The 22,346-nt window shown below is 37.8% G+C and overlaps 1 protein-coding gene across 1 annotated transcript in view; it reads right to left on the bottom strand.

Moving 5' to 3' along the window:
* The window catches only part of NDST4 (N-deacetylase and N-sulfotransferase 4), a 271,710-nt gene extending 249,992 nt beyond the window's left edge, over positions 1-21,718 (bottom strand). Inside the window, exon 1 of the mRNA XM_062199113.1 lies at positions 20,741-21,718. Coding sequence (XP_062055097.1) covers positions 20,741-21,718 — 978 coding nt within the window. The remainder of the gene's footprint in view (positions 1-20,740) is intronic.
* Between the last annotated feature and the right edge of the window lie 628 nt (positions 21,719-22,346).

The following is a 22,346-nucleotide window of genomic DNA, read 5'->3' as shown; positions in this document are numbered from 1 at the left end:
TTAACCTCCTGCACCATGACACCAGGCACAGAAAGAGGACTTTTAAAAAACTCAACACAAGGCCGGCGCCGCGGCTCACTAGGCTAATCCTCCGCCTTGCGGCGCCGGCACACCGGGTTCTAGTCCCGGTCGGGGCACCGATCCTGTCCCGGTTGCCCCTCTTCCAGGCCAGCTCTCTGCTGTGGCTAGGGAGTGCAGTGGAGGATGGCCCCAAGTCCTTGGGCCCTGCACCCCATGGGAGACCAGGATAGGCACCTGGCTCCTGCCATCGGATCAGCGCGTTGCGCCGGCCGCAGCGCGCTACCGCGGCGGCCATTGGAGGGTGAACCAACGGCAAAAGGAAGACCTTTACTCTCTGTCTCTCTCTCACTGTCCACTCTGCCTGTCAAAAAAAAAAAAAAAAAAAAAAAAAAAAACTCAACACAAAGCTACTTAAATATTATGCTGACAAAATAACATGCAAATTTCTCATAACATATTTAAAATGAATGGGTATTAATTACAAGAAAGGCTATTAAAACTCATAATCAATTTAATAAAAGTAAGAATCCATAGACTATTTAAATTGATCAGGTGATAAGCCTAAATCTGGCAATAACAATATTAAAGAGAATAATCACACATAGAAAATAAGTGAACTCAAACTACACTTTCATGTGAATTAGGTTCAATAACAAAAGAGAGGGAAAGCAATTTGTTGAAAATATATATAGATGGGGCTGGCGCCGTGGTGCAGTAGGTTAATCCTTTGCCTGCTGTGCCAGCATCCCATATGGGCGTCGGTTCTAGTCCCAGCTGCCCCTCTTCCACTCCAGCTCTCTGCTATGGCCTGGGAAAGCAGTGGAAGATGGCCCAATTGCTTGGGCCCCTGCACTTTCATGGGCGACTTGGAAGAAGCACCTGGCACCTGGCTCCTGAATTCAGATCGGCCCAGCTCCAACAGTTGCGGCCATCTGGGGAGTGAACCAATGGAAGGAAGACCTCTCTCTCTGTCTCTCCTTCTCACTGTCTGTAACTCTACCTCTCAAATAAATAAATAAATAAGAAAATATATTTGGTAGGAATTTATTCATCTAAATTTAAAAAAAGGTCTAAAACATAAAACAACTTATTGTTTGGGAATATTTTCTCCTATGACTCAAGTGTAAATAAAGTAAAAAAAAAAATGGTACACATGAAATTCAAGTTACTGATAGTACTGAAAAAATGGTGATGCTTGTAAAACTACTGACATTATTCTCTATCACAAACTAAGTGGTGTTTGTAAAACTGTTCTTTTACAATCATCTGGCAAACTGTAGATATTCGTTGCATATACTGTTTAGATTATATATTTCAAAATTGATAATAGTAAATAAATTCATCAGAGGATTAATTTACTTGAGGAGAAAAAAGCAGCTGTAGAAGTTATCCACCCCCCTGGGCACCTTGCCGGACAGCTGTGTTCAGAGTAGGAACCTATCATAATGAGTCCAATGAGAATAAAATGCAACATCCACCAGTTTTACAGTTTAACCAATTTTCAGAATTACAATAACAATGATATATTCTATCACCCTAATGATCATTAACAAGGTTGCTACTTGCCTTGATAATTTATTTCAGAACACACTGCACATTTCTATAGGGAATATCAAAGGAACAAGTTTCATTTTGTTGTGTTTTTCTCTTTAATCATTCTTCAGATGTGAAACCATCTCTCCGTATCTTTTTGATCAATATCAAAACAAGAAAAGAATGGCCTTATCTGAGGAGGCTTGTTATAATCCTGGAAAATTAACTGGCTAATTAGTAACTATTCATGTTAAAACAGAGATGACAGGATACAGAAAACCAATCAGGAAATATCATTGTGGGTGTACCCAGGGCATTAAGATGTTAACCATATGACTAAAGGACTGTTACAAGGGGTTGGTTTTCTACCTTACCAGCTCGGTTGCTTTTACCAAAATACTTTCTAATATTTTCTCTTTCCCATGGAGACAATTACTACAATGTGAGTAGTCAAATAGATCTCATAGAGTTTAATTGTGTTCTTCCCCTGGTGTTTGAAAAAATTGCTCTCTTCTTAGTAATTATCTTATATTGTAAACTAACCAAAGTGAGCACTAATATAACTAGAAGATCCATTACTATGTGGCCTGTTTTGAGTGCAAATGAATTCCAGGAAAGTCCAATCTTTAAACTAAAATCTAATTTGCATATAAAACATTAAACATATTCTGAGCACAAAACCCTTACTTCATCACAGGACTTGTTTTAAAATACATCTTAAAAAAAGTAATAATCATTGGTTGAAACCCAGGAAAAAAATCTAAGTGAAAGCATGCCTATAAAGTGTTATTTCTAACAAAACCTAAAATTGCTCACAAAACTAAAGTCATCAAGAGATAAACATGTAAAAATTATAAAATTATTTCGGCAGACTAGCTACAAGTGAGGATTTAGCTTCTAGGTTCTCTTGTTATTAATCCTGATAGGGCATATCAAACATCAGGAATATTTATGACAAAACATTATTTGATACATCTCACAGTGATGTTAGGGACGTTATTGCTGAAATTCTTATTCATCAATGGGTCATAAGTAGAAAGGAAAAATGAATTTAAAATTCTAAATTCCAGATGGATAATTGTTCCTTTTCTGTTTCATGAACATTCTGCTATTCTCAGTCAGGTATTTCTTTAATTTTCTTTCTCTGAGGATTGTTGCTAGTAACAGAGATTTTGTGCTTTCTTCCTTATACCAAGGAGAGGGATAAAAGAGGCTGATGGTAATGGCTACTATCTGACTGCATGAAACAATTTTCCTCTATATGAAACTGACATGTAATGCATTTATTACAGGATTATCCAAATGCTTCATTCCTTCTGTTTTCTTCCTCCTCTGATTCATTTCCTTTTGGGGATAACTAACAAGGTGGCAGATTTTAAGTGTGATGATATCCAAGTCTGTGCTGACACCTCAACGAGCTAGAGACTCTAGGATTGATTTTCCATAAGCCTAATTCAGATAACCCATGTGTTTCAGCATCTTTTATTTACCCAATATTGTATGCATTGATGAACACACCCCTGCTTAAAAAATGCTATAGATTATCTGCCATCCTTTTTGCTTCTCTTTTTGAGTATTTTTCTCTCAGTCTTGCCAATTCTACTTCTTCACAGACTCTCCTATTCTTCCCTTTCCATACTTACTGCCATGGAACTGAGTTGAGCCAGTTTCAACAGCCAGATTCTCTCCTAGCTGCTTTCCACTTCTTATCTCATTAAGTGTTGACAACAATCCTATGAATTCAGTAGCTTTACATTGGTGACTTGTTTTATAACTGAGAAGTGCCCTACTAAACTAACTACTAACTGCTGGAACCAAGACTCAATCCAAAGCAAAGCCATTGATTGCTCTTTAAAAGAAAGCTTTGATATTCAAGACAGATAGTTCTGGGTTTGTTTCTTGTTCTGTCATTTATAAGCCAGCCAATGTATAAGTATCTTAACATTGCTAAGTGGTAGCTTTGGGATCCGCATGGAGGAAAGGCCTATACTTTCGGGAATGGATAAGTCCCTACCTGTACTTCTGGGGAAGAAAAGTCCTTGTCAAGGTCCCTGCGGGTGCCTAAAGGTCAACCAATGAGGATCAGACCCGTCTCAACCTTTAACCCCCATGCCTTGAATCTATAAAAGGAGCCCTCCCAATCTCTGAGGCGAGACTTCCCCGGCCCCCGCTCTACTGCTCTGTTAGTGCCGTGGAACCTCGGCCGGGAGCGGAACCCCAATAAAAGCCTGTGAATTAATTGATTCTTCTGCCTGGGAAGATTTGTTACGCGCCAGACACCTTGCAGATGGCGCCGAAACCTGGGAGCTGAGGGTTCGTGCCTCCCCTTTCTGGGTTCGAGGCCCCCTCGCTCCTTGAACCTGTCTGGTGCCCCAGGCTGACTACGGACATGCTTGACCAACTGTAAGTAACTCCTCCCCTGTTCTCCCTCCCTGCTCTGGGTTGGCCCAGTCTCTATGATCTCCGGCTAGCTCTCCGTCTGGACAGAGACCTTCAAATTGTGCACACGTGGGCAATGTTCACCGCTGTTTAGCCTCCCAGCAGCTGTGGAGACGTCCTGCCACTGGCTTGGCCCTGTAGAGGACTGACCTCTAATCCGTCTGCTGAAGTCCGGGACGGGAACGCTTTGACCGAATTTCAGTAGATCCGGGCTACCGGGGAGACCATGGGATCTGGCCAATCTCGAGGGTGGGATTCAAAATGCCTCTTGGCCTGCCTCCTAAAGAACTTGAAGAAACTGGGACTGGCCCAGGACCTACGGTGTAAACGCCTAATCTTCTACCCCACCCAGGCATGGCCTAATTACCTTGAGAATTTCTGCCACAGGGAGAGAAAATGGTCAGAGGTCCCATATGTCCAGGCTTTCTGGGACCTCCACTCCCGTCCTACTCCCTTCTCCCTTACTTTCCTCTCTGCCTCCTCCACAGCCCAGGTCTTTCTGGCCAAGATCAGGCCCCCACCTCCTAAGGGCGCCTCTTCCGTGTTACTGCCAAACTCTCCATCCTCCACCTTTTCGGACCCTCCTGAGTTCCTGGGGACCCCACAGCTAGCCAGGAACCTCCTGCCCCCATATCCGCATTCTTCCGCCCCACGCCATGTCGTGCCTCTGCCCCCGCCATTGCTGGAAGCCAGGTAGCCATGTGGCCCAACCACCGGTGTCAAGCTCCCCCCACCATCCTAATGGGATTCACTGCTCCTGCTTCCCTGGCCACCCTTTGGCAAATTTTTAAAAGTACCTGTTCCTGACATGTGGCTCTCTAGCCTCCTCCTCTGGTCTCCTTTCTTTTCTCTCATCTCTCCTGCTCGCTTTCTCCTCTCATCTCTCTCTTTCCTCACTAGCTCCTCTCCTCTCGTCTCTCTTTTACACTCTCCTTCTCCCTCTTTTTCCCCTTCTTCACCCCACCCCTCCGGTCTGCTGGGTTTTAGGTCAAGTGTCTAAGCCCCACGTGGCCAACTGAATATGACATCATGGGCCTAAAGTGTTCTTAGGAAAAATGCAACTGTAAAAAGACACTGAGTTTGAAGGAATTTCTCTTTAAATCTAGAAAGATCACTACCTTTGAAAATATTGCTTTGTAACTTGCTGAACTTATTTTGCAATTTATTTTAACAGGTTTCCGGGTAATCAGTACTCAATGAAACAACAATGAGTAATTAGTACTTGTTTCAGATGAATGCAATTTTAATTTTAATTGAATTCAGATGGCGATATTTAATATCAGCATCTTAAGTCATTTAGGTGTAACTGCTAATTTAAATTGGATAAAGGCAAATGAGATAAATGTGTCTAAATGTAAACTTTTGTATACTCAGCATGTTATATTCTATAAAAAATATTTGGGTTTATAAACTGTGAAAATAGTTCAGTATTGCTTAGAGTAACTCAGGCTGAAATTTGATGTGTTACCTTATCTTAATTTGGAGATTTTAACAGGTTATTTAAAAATGTAAATCAAGAATAATTGGCAGATGGAAAACATTGCAAGTATAGAAATGTGCATTTGGTAAAAGGAAAGAGTTATTTTGAATAAAGAAAGGACAAGGTTTGTAAGATTGACTTCATCCTGATGGCTAGTTTACTCTAGACTGGAATGGAAATGATGGAATGTGTCAAGTAAGTTGAAGAGGGTGTGTGAAAGTCACAGAAGATTATGAAAGAAAGAAATCTTGGATCTTAATGAGAAAGCCACAGAGGCCTAAAGAGTTAAATGTTCTGTAAAATCCTACAGATACTTTCAAAAATTCTATGTGAAGTAAGCAAGTGCCTCTTCTTGAGTTTATAATGAGTTTATAATTTTAAACGTGGCAACTTAAAGTCTTTTGTCATCTACAGTTTTATATATCAGATTTGCTGCTCATAAAACTAAAGCATTGTTGGTTCTGTGCTTAGCTGTCCTCCTATAGGTTCCTATGGACTTTTTCCAGCCACTTCTATTGTATTCAGTACTTTGGGATGGCTCTGTAAACAGATGAAGCCAATAATGTATTATAGGTACAAACTGAAAGTATGGTTAGCTGAGGTTATTAAGAGCAGAAAGTAATTTGAATCAACTGGTAAATTTAAAAACAGTTAAAGAGTTTAAAAAGCTAGTATTGAAACTGCTATATTTGTTATCTAATGATTGAAACTGCTTTTTAAGTTTTCATTTGATATTGCTACTGTCAGTAAGTGATCTGGGACTGGCACCCCCATTTCTCTATTCTAAGTCTGCCTTGTTCTCATTTCTCTGTTCTCTTTGAGGTAGGATATTAATTCTATTCTGAAGGACTCTCCAAGGTGCACAATTTGATTTTTAGATTAGAGATGGGACTTGAGCACCCCCTTGACTTGCATCCTCTGGTCTGCCTTAACAAAAACCAGGAGGAAGAGAAAGCTAGGCATCAGAAATGTAAAGATAGGTGGCAGACCTATTAATAGCTGTTCTGTACAGTGATATGCCCTCGAGGAGACCCAACAGGCCAGTCTACTGCAGTGGCTTTCAATGTGGTAAGCCTGGGCTTCAGCAGAAATCAGCTTGTGATGGGCCCTGGCAGCTCTGCCAGCCAAGATCTCTGGAAGCAGAACTGCCCTGGAGTTGAAGGACTTCAGGTCACAGCCACGGATCTTATGGGTTCTTATTGGCAGCTGAGGGGATGGCCAAGTAGGGTCAGCAACATTGCAGGCAGAGCTGTAAATTTCCTGTTAGAGATGCCACCTGCCTTTACCTAGCCAGCTCTCCTCCCAGGCCAGGTAGGTAATGGAAGTCAACAGGGTGCCTTCCCCAAGGAGGTTCACACCTCCCTTAGGATGTACCCTATGTGAAGAGATAGGTCTGGGCCTCTTAACTTACAAAGCCTAAAGCCCACCAGATTATTATCAAGCCCCTTCTATCAGGTTTTATTTGCCTCTCAATCAGCAAACTTAGTTGTGGCTGAGACAGCACCTTTCTTGGGTTCTCTAATAATGACTCTGTCCTTTTTTCTAGACCCTGTCTAGCCTGCTTGGGTCTCATTCCTTTGTAATAATAACCTCTACTCTAACATCAATGGCTCTGCTCCCAACCTGTGTGTACTGATGGTCCCCTTCTCCACTTAATGTTGTATAATTGTTCAGAATTTCTCTACAGACAGACCCCTCTACCTGCAAAAGTTGAGTGGCCTTTCTCCCGGTCTTGGCTGGGATGAGTTTTAAACCACGTCCATCAAACAATCCTCACAAGGGTCCAGAGACCCCCATCATTTCCTCTCCTCTATGAAATCCTTTCATTACCTGGTTAATGCCACTCTTAGGATCATTGGTTGCTATTCTCACCCTGACTTGTATACTACAGTGTCTGTTTAAGTGTTTACAGCAGGTGATAATGGAATGAACCAAGGCCTTCAGCAACCAGTCAACCAGATGCTTCTCCATCCATACATGCCTGTCCCTGCAGAGCCCCAAGAGACCCCCAGTGGGCCCCTGTAGATGATGTCCCCAGTCAGCAGGAAGTAGCCAGAGAGACTCATTGTCGCCCCCTTTCCTATCATCAAAAGGTCGGGATGGTAGCTTTGGGATCCACATGGAAGCAAGGCCTAACTTCCGGGAATGGATAAGTCCCTACCTGTACTTCTGGGGAAGAAAAGTCCTTGTCAAGGTCCCTGCGGGTGCCTAAAGGTCAACCAATGAGGATCAGACCCGCCTCAACCTTTAACCCCCATGCCCTGAATCTATAAAAGGAGCCCTCCCAATCTCTGAGGCGAGACTTCCCCGGCCCCCGCTCTACTGCTCTGTTAGTGCCGTGGAACCTTGGCCGGGAGCGGGACCCCAATAAAAGCCTGTGAATTAATTGATTCGTCTGCCTGGGAAGATTTGTTACGCGCCAGACACCTTGCACTAAGCTTCAAGTTATTTATGCAGAAAATGTACAAAGTATTACCTTGTACAGGTGTTGTGTGCCTGTCAATGACTAGAACAGTGCTTAGAATATTAATGTGCTAAATAAACACTACATTTAAAAATGTCAATCAGTAATATGCTTGCATTGTTGTAATAGGTTGCTAGTGATCTTGAAATCATTGCCCTGGTTCAAAAAAAACAATAAATAAGTAAATAAAGCAGATTTTCTACAATATCTACTTTGATCAAATCACTATCTAGCTGAGAAATGCTCAACGACTCAAATGATATCTTCTTGTTAACAGAATAAAAGACCAATCTCATACAGCATGATAGGAGCTCTGTATTCTGGCAACAATAAACACCTACAGCATTTAGTATTATTATTTTTTATTTAACTTACCAATCAATGAACATAGGTAGCTAATCATTATTAAAAATATTCTGATATTTTCAGCCAAATCTTAGCTTGGGCTGTTCCTGTAGCCTAGAGCACATTCTCACCTGGATTTGCTTAACATTCCTTCCAACCATCACAGTGGACTTGAACGCCACCTCCTCCATTCAGCCTTCATTAGTTTTTGGAAGAAGAAACACTGCTGCCCTCTTTATCTCATTTTTTCTGGTAATTTTATTTTACCATATATTGATTCTGTCATGTAATGCAGATAATTCTAAGTGTGCTCCAGCTATCCTACTTAAATCAGTATCTGAATGTTTTACATATTTGTGCAAACTCTATGATAAAGAATATCATAAACAATTCATAGACAAGGAACTGTTTGAATATTTTTGTTAATATATATAAAATATAAATATTTTCACTTGAATGCCCAAATTGAAAGGGAATTGCTATATATTTTCTTGCTTATTTCATTCTTATTTAAAAGTTTGCTTTCATAAAATTTTGGCAGACTTTTTATGTGGAATAATCTTTTTATATTGAATGTTTTGTCTTGCCATTGGCAATGTAAAGTGTATGGTTCCAACCGAAAGAATTCAGAAGCAAAGAAAGCCTAGGATACCCACATTGAAATTTTAAATAAAAGATATAAAAACTATGGTCATTTATACAGTTTAGAGTGATTGCTTTCTTCCAAGTAAGTTTGAGGTGGTCTAAAGTCACAGCTGACTTTGCCGAACACATGATATTGAGCTTCTCCTCAAACAAGTCAAATTCTCCTCACTCCTTTTTTTTTTTTTTTTGACAGGCAGAGTGGACAGAGAGAGAGACAGAGAGAAAGGTCTTCCTTTTTCTGTTGGTTCACCCTCCAATGGCTGCCGCGGTAGGCACGCTGCGGCCGGCGCACCACGCTGATCCGAAGGCAGGTGCTTCTCCTGGTCTCCCATGGGGTGCAGGGCCCAAGCACCTGGGCCATCCTCCACTGCACTCCCTGGCCACAGCAGAGAGCTGGCCTGGAAGAGGGGCAACTGGGACAGAATCCGGTGCCCCGACCGGGACTAGAACCCGGTGTGCTGGTGCCGCAAGGCAGAGGATTAGCCTAGTGAGCCGCGGCGCCAGCTGAGAAATGACTTGTTCTCACAACCTTTTAGGTTCTTTAATAGTACCTGCTTTTCTTCTTGACCAGCTGAAAGTCTTCAAATAGTAGTGTGAAGTCCTGAAGCTGGGCACCTAAAGATTCTATAAGGCTCTTGTAAGAATTTTTTTTTTTTTGCCTCCATTTGCTTTTTTTAAGATTTATTTTTATTTATTTGAAAGGCAGAGTTACAGAGAGAGGTAGAGACAGAGAGAGGTCTTCCATCTGCTAGGTAACTCCCTGAATGCCCTCAATGACAGGGGCTGGGCCAGGCCAAAGCCAAGAGCCAGGAGCTTCTTTTGGGTTTCTCATGTGGGTGCAGGTTCCCAGAGAGTTGGGCCATCCTCTGCTGCTTTCCTAGGTGCAGCAAAAGGGAGCTGGATTGGAAATGGAACAGCTGGGACTCAAACCAGCACCCTTATGGGACCTGAAATGACATCCATATGGGATGCCAAAGCTGCGGTCCAGGGCTTTAATATGCTGTGCTACAGCACTGGCCCCTCTGTGAGATTCTAAATACCATCCCAATCCCTCCCTAACAAGGGAGATCTAAGGACTCATAATCAGGATTTCAGGGTGACAGTTTGAAGCAAGTCTTGTAGTTGTCTCCTGTCTTGAGTGCAGGGATTATGACTTGGTATTCTGTCATTTCCCTATTCCAAACTCCATGTTGTCAAATTTTACCCCTCTGCTAGGGCTGACATTACACTTTCTGCTTTGTGCCTGCATTTTTTTCTTAATTTTTTTTTTTTCAAAGAGGAAATTCCTGCCTACAAATCTGAATCCCATGACTGTGACCTACAATCTACTGCCAAATATCTTGAGTAATCGCTGATTCCTAGAAATGGGCTTCTGCCTGGCTCTTATGCTACAATTGCTGGTTGCCTCCCTAGAACAAGCCAAAGAATGTTTAGCTACTACTGATTCCTTTGCCTAACTGGGATTTCCTCTGAACTCCTAACTGTACTCTTCTACATTGCTAAATCTACACTGGGTGGAATGCACCAAATCTGGATTCCATCTACCACATATCAGACTTTCCAAACACTCAGTTGATTCTTAAATATGGAAGATTTTACCAATATATTGTTCTGCTAAGTTGCCAATTATAACAAATTTGTTATGTCTTATCTTCTGTATTGATTTTTAATGGCTTCAATAATTCTCTGTTTTCTTTAGAACCTTAAAATCATGACAAGTTTTTCTCTTTCTCCTCCAATTCTTATTCAAAATTGTAACGAAGGTTTTATATTTTTTCTGTAGTAGTTTTCTTTTTTCCTACTCAAATAACCTTTCCACGATTTAATGCCATAATTCCCCATTTTATTTACCTTTTGAAAAGGAAGAGAGGATTTCAAATGGCTATGGGAAATAGTAAAAAGTCATTTCTTTGTATTGTTGATACTGCACTTGTTGGATTCTTTCTATCAACTTCACATTTTTTCTTATCAAGTTGCCCCAATTTACTTCTATACTTTATATTTTTCAAACTTTAAAAAAGATCTGTCTATTTATTTGAAAAGCAGAGCAACAGAGAGAATGGGGAGGAAAGAGTAAGAAAGTGGGGCAGAGAGAGAGAAACAACTTCAAAAGCCAGGTCTGGCTAGAGGTCAGGAAGTCCATTCTGGTCTTCCACATGGGTAGCAGTGACCCGAATACTTCGGCTATTATTTGCTGTCTTCCCAGGATCATTAGCAAGAAGCTGGATCTGGAGCAGAGTAGTGGGGACTCAGACTGGCACTCAATATAGCATACTGCCACCACGAGCAGAGGCTTAACCTGCTGTGTCTCAAGACAGGCCCTTACTTTTGCATTTTATATATTTGAACATATGACGTTCAACTCAGAAAATTTATTGTCTGGGACCAGGGCTGTGGTGCAGTGGGTTAAATTCATAGCCTACAGCACCAGCATAGCATACAGGCACTATTTCGAGTCCTGGCTGTTCCACTTCTGATCCAGTTCCTTGCTAATGCACCTGAGAAAAAAGCAGAAGATGACCCTGGTCCAGGGGCTCCTGTAACCACATGGGAGACTCAGAAGAAGCTGCTGAACCAGCCCCAGTCTTTGCAGCCATCTGGGAAATGAACCAGATGATGGAAGATCACTCTCTCTCTGTGTCCTTCATTATCTCTGTAAGTCTGCTTTTCAACTAAAAAAAAAAAAAAAAAAAAAAACAAAAAAAACAGTGTAACAATTGTCAATTAAGTAATGCTAATATATCTGAAGTTGTTTTTCACATTTTTGGGACATAATTGATTTTCTGAGAATACTGTGTCACCAGCTAACTTTGAGTTGACTTCTATACTTAAAGATTCTAGGCGAGAATTAAGGTCGGTGATCATTCACAGACTCAGTTTAAAGAGAAATCATCATTTGCTGGGGTGATTAAAGTGTTTGTCACATTTTTTAAGAAGTATGACATGAAATACATTTTGAAATAGGAGACATTTAGGGAAAGTATTTTAATCAAAGGATAGAAACTGAGAAAATAGGTCAAGGTAGACATGAGAAAGCCATAGCTGAGAAAAACACAGTGAGTAAGTCTAACTTAGCGTGTATCAGAAAATAGTAAGAAAAGATGTTGAAAAGATAAATTTGAACTAGGGCATATAGGGCACTTTGAACAAGAAGTTTGGTTTAATTGGATAATATGTTTAGGTTTATATTCAATAAATATTTAATGAATACACAGACACATATCCCCAAAGACACGTTAGTGGTTTGTTATCAACAGAGAGAATAGGTGATAGAATTGACTAAAACACTAAAATCATTGTTAACTTCATAATAAATCTGATTTTGGTGCCCACATAAAAGCTTATATTTACCATTTTAATGGATTTTTTAGAACCCTAATTGAGAAGTAGCATTTATTCAGTCTTCTGGAAACTTCTATAAACTGATTTACTCTCAAATGACTAAAATGACCAGGGCTAGCTTGGCCAAAATCAAGAGCTGAGAACTCAGTGCAGGTCTCCCACATGGATAGGAGAGATCCAATTTTTGAGCCAACACTACTGCCTCCCAGTGGCAGTGGTGGAACTGGCAGGAAGCTGGAGTCAGGAGAGAGTCAACCCTTGTACTTCTACTTGGGACACTGGTATCTTTACTGTCATCTTTACAACCAGATAAACACATGCCATAAACAGACTTTTTAAAATGAATTTTTAAATAATGAGGATGATCTTTATTATTTTAACTTTCCCCAAAAATTGCATTGTTGCTCAACAGATACTACTCCTGAAATGTACATTTCATGCATATAATTCAGGCCTTTGTAGAAACAGAAGTTGCTTTCAGAAACAAGATGGAATACATTAAAGTCTATAAGACATAACTCTAAATAGTCCAAGGTCATTTCCCAAATAAAATAACTTCAAATGTACATAAAATTCTTTTTGATTGCCTTGAAGATCACACACAATTATATTACTGTGTCAGAACACGATCCTATTTCTTACTTCTTTGATAGCTAATGTTTTTCTATCTTTTAAAATAAAACCAGTATTAGAAACTTATGTATGAGTAATCTTTCTTTCATATTTTGACTTTTTAAGTGCATAATGATATTCTGTGATAACTAGATGGCAGTTACCGAAACTAGGTTTAATTTTGCTTGACTTAAACAAGACATGCTAATTTCTATCCCAGTGTTTTGGATGAAGGAGGTCATGGTAAAATTAGATATTGTATCAAGTGGTTTATTAAAAATTAGATAAATAATAGAGTTCTCAGGTCAGGCCCATGTAGTATAAAATATAAGCTCTCAATTAATTTAAAAATAAGACTCAGGTACTTACCATTATATGAAAATGTTATGTATTAAAATGCTTACTTTTAACAGTGTATTCCAAGATATCTATCTCCATGTAGGAAATTGTGTTCAAATGAAAATATGCAAACGCATGTATGTGTGTGTCAACATATATGCTATATAGGCCATTTCTGAATTTATTGTTAAATGTTCCCAGATATTTCTGGCTAAACACTGCAGCCACATATTTCAGCCTGGAAGTGGCCCAGAAGGAGTCAAATCATATACATAACCAAGAATTTTAGTCATAATAATCCTGCTTTTCTTGTTCTATGAGGAAAAGTACACCTTTTCCTAGTCAGGATAATATAGGAAACTGTTGTTTTTTGCAGGTATTTTAGATTCCAACATCCTTGCTCTTAGAAAATTGTGGTAGCTTTTAAGGGTGAGTAGATTTGGTCTTAACTACTATAGTGTGTTGAAATGTTACAATGCCAGAAAAGAAATGCGAACATGAAGACTATGTAACTTTCCCTACTTTTCTACACATAATTTGGTATCACTTAAAACAAAATCATATAAATCAAAAAATAAAGTCAAAATCAAAGTCAACTGCAAAATACTGACTAAATGCTTTTCCTTGAAAACTAATATTTTCTGTTGACTCATAGGTAACCCAAAAAATGAATAGCCTTCAGTTCCAATCAAATTTATTGTATATTTAGTTAATAGTTTCGATGAAAAATATGTGAATTACAGATGCTACTTGGCTTATGGTAGAGTGATGTTCCAATTAATCTAGTGTAAGTTGAAATACATTACAATTCATTTAATAGCCTAGCCTACCAAACATTGTGGCTTAGCCTAGCCTATCTTAAAGGAGCTCACAACACTGTAGTAGTTGTAGATGGGCTAAGTCACTAAACATACAATCATTCCATCCGGATAGTTCAAAAGTATTAACTCAATTATCCACCAAGCACATTAATCTATCTTCTTTAAGTCTAGCATTTCATAATGTGTCAGGATATGGCACAATACTGTTGAGTTCTTTGCCACAATATAACTCACAAATTGGAAGAACTGATATTGCTAAAATGTCCATACTAGACAAAGCTATCTACAGATTCAATGCAATCCGATCCAATTAAAGATTCAAGACTGTTTTTTTTTTTTCCAGAAGCAGAGTAAGCAATACTATAATCTGTAGGGTAACAGGACAGATACCAATAACAGAAAATAATATTTATTAAAAGAATAACACAAGAGGCATTTGATTTCAAAGTGTATTACAAAGCCTTAGTAATCAAGACAGCATGATACTTGAATGGAAAGAGGCATGTAAACCCATGGAACAGAGTTAGGATCCCAGAAGTAAATACACACATTTTGAGTCACTTTATTTTTTGACAAAGGTGCCAAGAACATACAATGGGAAGAAGGGACAGTATATTCAATAAACGATATTAGGAAAACTGGTATCCACATGTATGGAACAAGAATAAAATTATATACTAATTTCAAACTATATATAAAAATTAACTCAAAATGGATTAAAGACTTAAGTGTCAGATTTGAATCCATAAAACCACTGAAAGAAAGCATAGGATGAAATTCCATGACATTGTATCTATCCCAGGGTCTGGGCAAAAACTTTGTTCAATATGAACCCAAACGATAGGCAACAAAAGGGGAAGATGGACAAAAAACATTGCATCCAAGTATAAAGTTTCAGGTCTGACTCTGTGAAAGCTCGTTAAAGCCACTGCCAGTGGTGCTGATATCTCACATGGGCACTGGTTTGAGTCCTGGCTGTTCCACTTCCTATCTAACTCCCTGATAATGCTCCTGGGAAATCAACTGAAAACGGCCCACAGGTATGGGCTGCTACACCTCTGTGGGAGACCTGAAAGAGGCACTTGGCTTCTGGCTTATGGTAGGCACAGCTCTGGTCCTTGAGGCCATATGGGGAGTGAATCAGCAGATAGAAGAAATATCAATCTCTCCATTTCCCCCTCTTCCTATAACTCTGCCTTTCAAATAAATGAATATATCTTTAAAAGTATGAATTTTCACACAGTAGAGGCAACAACACAGGAAAGAGACGACCTGTGGAAATTGAGTGGAAGTCTACAAATCATGCATCGTAAGAGGGACTGATATCCAAAAATATATAGGAATTCTAACAAGTCAATAGTAGCAGAACCAATAACTCATTTAAAAATTGTGCAAAAGACCTGTGTAGACAGACTTGCTTTCTCAAAAGAAGACAAAGGAATGGTTAACATACATAAGAAACAAAAATCCTAATGTAACTGATAATCAATGAAAAATAAATCAAAATCACAATGAGATACTAGTTTACATCTTCTAAAACAACTTTTTAAAATTTTATCCCATCAAGGTTGCATGTACCAATGCCATATCACTAGTCCAAGTGATCAATTTCAGTTCACAATTGATCACACTGATAGGTCTAAGAGTCAAAGGTATCACACAAACAAGACTAGTGTCTGCTAATACTAACTGATAGAATCAAAAAGAGAGAGAAAGATCCAACATGGGAAGTGGGATACACAGCAGACTCATAGAATGGCAGATGTCCTAAACAGCACTCTGGCCTCAGAATCAGCCCTTAAGGCATTCAGATCTGGCTGAAGAGCCCATTATAGTATTTTAGGCATGGAAAGCCAAGACACTCTGAAAAAAAAAAAAAAAAGACCTAAATGAATGATCTCTGTGAGTGAGATCCCAGTGGAAAGAACGGGCCATCAAAGAAGGAGGTACCTTTCTCTGAAGGGAGGAGAGAACTCCCACTTTGACTATGGCCTTGTCAAAATAAGATCAAAGTCGGTGAACTCAAAAGGCTTCCATAGCCTTGGCAACTCATGAGTAGAGCCTAGGGAGAATACTGACACCGTAAACAAGAGTGTCAAATTGTTAAGTCAACAATAGGAGTCACTGTGTACTTACTCCTCATGTGGGATCTCTGTCCTTAATGTGTTGTTCATAGTGAATTAATGCTATAACTAGTACTCAAACAGTATTTTACACTTTATGTTCTGATGAAATCTTTACTTAATAAATACTAAATTGATCTTCTGTATATAAAGATAATTGAAAATGAATCTTGATGTGAATGGAATGGGAGAGGGAGCGGGAAATGGGAGGGGTGCGAGTGGGAGAGAACTTGTGGGGGGAGGGAGGGAAGCCATTGTAATCCATAAACTGTACTTTGAAAATTTATATTTACTAAATAAAAGTTTTAAAAAATTTATTTATTTATATAAAGAGAAGAGATTTCATGTTTTTCATGTATGTAATTTTAAGCAAAGGATGACACTTCTCAATTGCCCTCTCTCCCTCTTCCTGTTTTTTCTTTAATTTTTGTGATAATATACTTTCACAGTATAATACAGTAATCACAGGCTTAACCATCTGTATAATCACAGGCTTAATCATCCATTAAATAAATAATTCAACAAGGAGAAAGACCATTATTCTACAGGAGTATAGACATGGGCTATAAACAATAATCAAATCTCAGTCTGGAAATTTCATTAATGTGCATTATATTTTTCTACTTTATGTATTATCTACCACAAATCATAAAAAAAATGATATCTGTCACCAGTTGCATCCATTTTGCTGCAAAAAACAGGATTTCCTTCTTTTTTGTGGCTGAGTAATATTCCATCATATATATGTATATATATAACACACATATATATAATATATATATGTGTGTATATATATATATATATATATATATATATAACATTTTCTTTATCTGACATCTTGGTTGATTCCATATCTTAGCTATTGTGGATTGAACTGCTATAAACAAGGGGGTGCACATAACTCTTTCCTATGCTGATTTTATTGCCTTTGGGTAAATTCCCAAGAGTGGGTTGCCTGTGTTGTACAGTAGACCTATTTTCAAATTTCTGAGAGATCTCCAGCGTTTTCCATAATAGTTGTACTAGTTTACATTCCCACCTAAAGTGTATTAGGGAACCTATTCTTCTACACCTTTACCAGCATTTGATAGTTTTTGATTTTTAGATCATAATCAATCTTACTGGGATGAGGTGAAATCTCATTGTGGTTTTTATTTGCATTTCCTTGATGGCTAGAGATCCTGAGCCTTTTTACATGTATCTGTTTGCCATTGAACCTTTTGTATACACAAAAAATGCCATAACAGAGCAAGAGCTTGTCAGATTAGTCCCATTCACAGTAGCTACAAAAACAATTTCAAATACCTTGTGATAAATTTAACCAAGGCTATGAAAGATCTTTAAAATAAAAGTAAAAAAGCATTAAGGAAAGAAATAGGAGAAGACACACAATAAATGGAAAAGTGTTCCATGTTCATGAATTGGAAAAATTAATACCATCAAAATGTACACACTACATAAAGCAATTTATAGATTCAAAGAGATTCCAATCTAAATATCCAAGATATTCTTCTTAGATCTAGGAAAAAATGGCCCTAAAATTCATATGGAAACATAAGAGACCCCAAATAGCTAAAGCAATCTTACACACCAAAAGCAAAGCTGGAGGCACCACAATAGCAGATTTTAAGACATATTACAGGCAGTTTTAAAGAAAGCAGCCTCATACTGGCACAAAAATACACAAGTAGACCAATAGAACAGAATACAAACTTCAGAAATTAATCCATAGATCTACAAAAACTAATCTTTAAGAAACAAGCTGAAATGACTCCATTGAGAAAGGACAATCTGTGCAATAAATGGTATTGGGAAAATTAGAGCTCTGAAAGCAGAAGTATGAAACAAGACCCTATTATACACCCTATACAAAAGTCAACTCACAATGGATAAATGATCCAAATCTAAGACTTGAAACTGTCAAATTACTAAAGGAAAACAGAAGGAAACACTGAAAGACATTGGCATAGGCAAAAACCTTTTGGAAAAGACTCCAAAGCAAGGCAATAAATGTAAAAATAGACCAAGATTACATCAAACTAAGAAGCTTTCTTCACAGTGAAGGAAACACTCAATGAAGCAGAGGCAATTGACAGAATGGTAGAAAATATTTGTAAACTATGTATCTGATAATGGATTATTATCCAAAATACAAGAGGAGCTCAAGAAATACAACAACAACAACAACAACAACAAACCCAGTTAAAACAACTCTCATAAAAAATAAGTTAGAAATACAAATGTGCTTTCTTGGTCATTGTAGCTAAATTCACAGTTATAAAATGTGTATTCAAACTTTAAGTCTACCAATAGATGAAAGGATGAAAAGAATGTGGTATATACACAAAATGGGAAATTATTCATTCTTAAAAACATTCTGCTATTTGTAACAGTATGAATTAACATGACAAATATTACATTAAATGAAATAAGCCAGGTACAAAAGACAAATATTGAATAGTCTCACATATGTGTGGCAACTAAAAAAACTGAATTCCTTGAAACCGACAGTAAATTGCTACCAGGGCTAGACAGTGACGTATTGAGGAAATGATTGATAATAGGTTCAAAATTTCAGTTAGACAGGTGGAAATAGTTCAATAAATCTATTATAGAACATGGTGACTACAGTTATTAACAATGCACTATATTCTTAAAAATCATTGACAGTAGATTTTGTAGTTTCACCAAAAAAGATAAATATGTAAGGCATATATATGTATATGTATATGTTAGTTAACATATGTATGTGTTAGTTGATCTAACCAGATATTTCAAATCATCATGTTGTGTGCAAAATACAAATTTACAATTTATCTCAACTAAAAATAAAAATAAAGTTGTGAGAGAAAACCAGAACCAATAATTAAAGGGACACTAAAGAGTATTTTCTACAAAATGACAACTAAATTAACTGTGTATATATTAATACATTTTACATACACACTAATATACAGTGTCTAATTAAAATACACATACATTCACACAGAGACATTAATATATGTATACATTCACACAACCTTTCTAATTTTCCCTTCATGCGTGACATTGCTCAGGGCTTTGTTTTATTTCATTCTTCTATGAAGAAACCATCAATGACCTTTGAATATTGTGTGAAAACTGGTGAGTTACTATTTTTCCTCTTGAGGGTAATTGAAATAGCTGAATTTTAATTCACTAACTTCATTTAGAATCATAAAAAAATTTACTTAATATTGTTCCTTGGCCTGAAATAAAGAAACCCCATGTTTTTAAGTTTTCAGGATACATAACCAACCACTTTGTGAATATTTTGAAGCACATGATCTCTTTTTTGAGTTTATGATTTTAAAATTAAAATAAACATTTATATTAATAGAAATAACAAATACAAAAAGTGAAAAAGAAGTCAGAAAAATCTATACAGAATTCAAATATGGTCACTTAATCCTATCGTACCAGTCCTGAAATAAATAGTTCAGTAACAGTAATTTCATTTAGTGGCTCATTAATATAGAGTTCACTGGTCCACATGCTCTTTCAAAATTTTTAAAAATTGAAATATCATAATTTGTAATCAAATTGTATTATATTGAGCATAAAATTTGATGAGGGGAAAGCTGTTAATTATCAAGATTTTGTCTTTGGAGGACAAATAATAACAGAAGGTCAAGGAAACAAAAAAATGACATAATGGCAATTATCCTCATTGGTTTTTATAATTCTAAATGAGTTCTCTTAGTTTACTTTCATTTTGTTCAAATTATTTATGCAAAAATTGAATGTAAATATATAAAGGACAAGATAGGCACCATGAAAAATTATTTGAGTATATTGATCTCAGATTAAAAAGAATTATCCTCAGGAATACCAACCTAATCTCTAATCTGGTATGCCATACTAGACCTTTTCATTATCTGAAGCTATCACAGAAAGAATCTATTATACAGTCAGTTGACAATAACCTATGAGTGCTGCCTGTAACACTGCTGTGTTTTCCAAAAATAACAGGATAAATTAATGGAGATAATTATGAAAGCCTCTCAAGGTAAACTCCAATGCCATACCTTTATAAACTTGTTTTAATAATAGCTATTTGCAAGTGTATGAACATTTCAGAAAAGCCAATGGTTTGTCTTCTTGGTTTTATAGCAGGGTTTGGGCTGCTTCTGCATGTTGCACTTACACCATATTGTCAATCCCAAATTTGACAGGGCCATCAGTTCAGAAACAGAGTTCTATAACTGTACTAATGTCACTGTTACAAATTGTAAAACTTGTTAAAGTAAGAGAGGCTGCTTTTGACTTCTAACTGGGAAGGGTGAGGTTTAACAAGAACCAAATGGATTAAGTTAAATTACTCCTTAATTTGTTTCAGATTTGTTCCCTTCTGAGGTTTCTCATGTGCATATACGTCTGAGGAATGTTTAAGGCTTCATCCAAGATTTTTTTTAAATGCCTATTTGATTTTTAACTACAACACCTTAAAATTTTAGTGATTAGAAATCTCAAATGTTCAAAATGATATTTTTTATCAGTCTCAAAAAGCTAGAGATCTATAAACTGCCATGTTATTTATAATTATAAATGTTCTTACCTTTACATCTTTGACATTCATCCTTGTTCCCTCCTTCCCAACAAATATATCATCAATGTCCACGAGCATGTACCTATCCAACGATAATGCCAGCCTCTTCCCTGACAAAAAGGAGACAGCATCTATGAAGATGAGCTTGTGCAGCCAGAAGTTCAAGTTGTTGCCAAAAAGAACTCGCTGGATTCCATCATGAAGTCCCAGATCCTGAATGACTGTAGCATAGAGTGTTTTACTGGACGAGGATGAAAGGGATTTTTCTGTCTGTAATTCTGTTAAAAGCACAGGCTGGTAGGTTGAATGATTATATTGGAAAACAGTCCAGTCTTCCCCAGGAAGAGGGCCTTTCTCAACCTTGGGAGCTTTGGTGATATGCAGCAAAGGAGACTGAGGGTTGACAAAACAGTCTTTTAGAGCGATATTATTGAAAAGGTTTAATGGAAAGCCTTTTAATTGTGTACTCGGTAAGCTGTTCTCATTGGCTTTATGAAAACCGATTATACTAACACTGTATTCCACACAGTATTTTTCTAAAAGCTCTCGATTCCAGGAATCCATGCTGACATACTTCAAAATGTTTTCATAAATGACTAAAGTATATTTCCCTTTGCCACTATCTGTAAGAGGAGGCATATCTCCCTTGCCAGAAGCAATGACCATGTGGTACTGAAATCGACTGGATTCCAAGATAGCTATAATGTCTTGACCGAGTTGAGAGTACTGGCTTTCCACAAAGAGGAGGACAGTAGGGTCGGTTTTGGATGTATCAATAGGTTTACCTGTTTTCAAATCCATTGAACGATATGGTAAAATTTTGATGCCAGCACATTCTGCTTCCGCGGTGGTTTCAATAAGCGTCATTTCCTGTTTGTAGCCAGAGTAGAGGAAATAGGCAGAAATGACAATGCTCACCAAGCAAAAGGTAACTAATAGAACAATCAGTGTTCGAAAACTTCTCCGGAGCTTCACAATAAGATTCATTTTTTAAAATGATGCGTTGGAAGCTTGTTCCAATTTCTTTTCTTAAAGTGTCATAGTGAATAAAGCAAGAAATGGTGCAAATACCACTTCCCAGAAGTTCATGTAACCATTGCAGATCATGTAAAATATTTGAAAGGATCACAAATGAGTTAAAGCTGGAAGGAGATGTACCACAAGGGCAAAAGCTGAAGAGATTCCAAATGTATCCAACACCAAAAATTGCTGCGGAATATACTAAGCATTATCTGAAAAAGAGGAGAAATGTAATAACTGAGACAAATATAGAACCGTAAATATGTGTAGGTATATGCTAATATCTATGAAACATAAAGGCTATTTCAGTGCATTAATATGCTAAAATATACTTTTTAAAGATTTATTTATGTATTTGAAAGTCAGGATTACACCCACACCGAGAGAATCTTCCATCTGCTGCTTCACTCCCCAGATGGCCATAAGGGCTACAGCTGAGCAAGCCTGAAGCCAGAAACCAGGTGCCTCATCCTGGCCCCCAAGATGGGTCACAGGGGCCCAAACACGTGGGTCATCTTTCATTACTTTTCCAGGACGTTAGCAGGGATCTGAAGTGGAGCAGCTGGGATGCAAACCAGGACCCATATGGGATACT

The sequence above is a fragment of the Lepus europaeus genome, chromosome 8, assembly GCF_033115175.1.
Source record: "Lepus europaeus isolate LE1 chromosome 8, mLepTim1.pri, whole genome shotgun sequence".
Lineage (NCBI taxonomy): Eukaryota > Metazoa > Chordata > Mammalia > Lagomorpha > Leporidae > Lepus > Lepus europaeus.
Note: the sequence above shows the minus strand (reverse complement) of the source record. Positions and strands in the feature narration are given on the sequence as shown.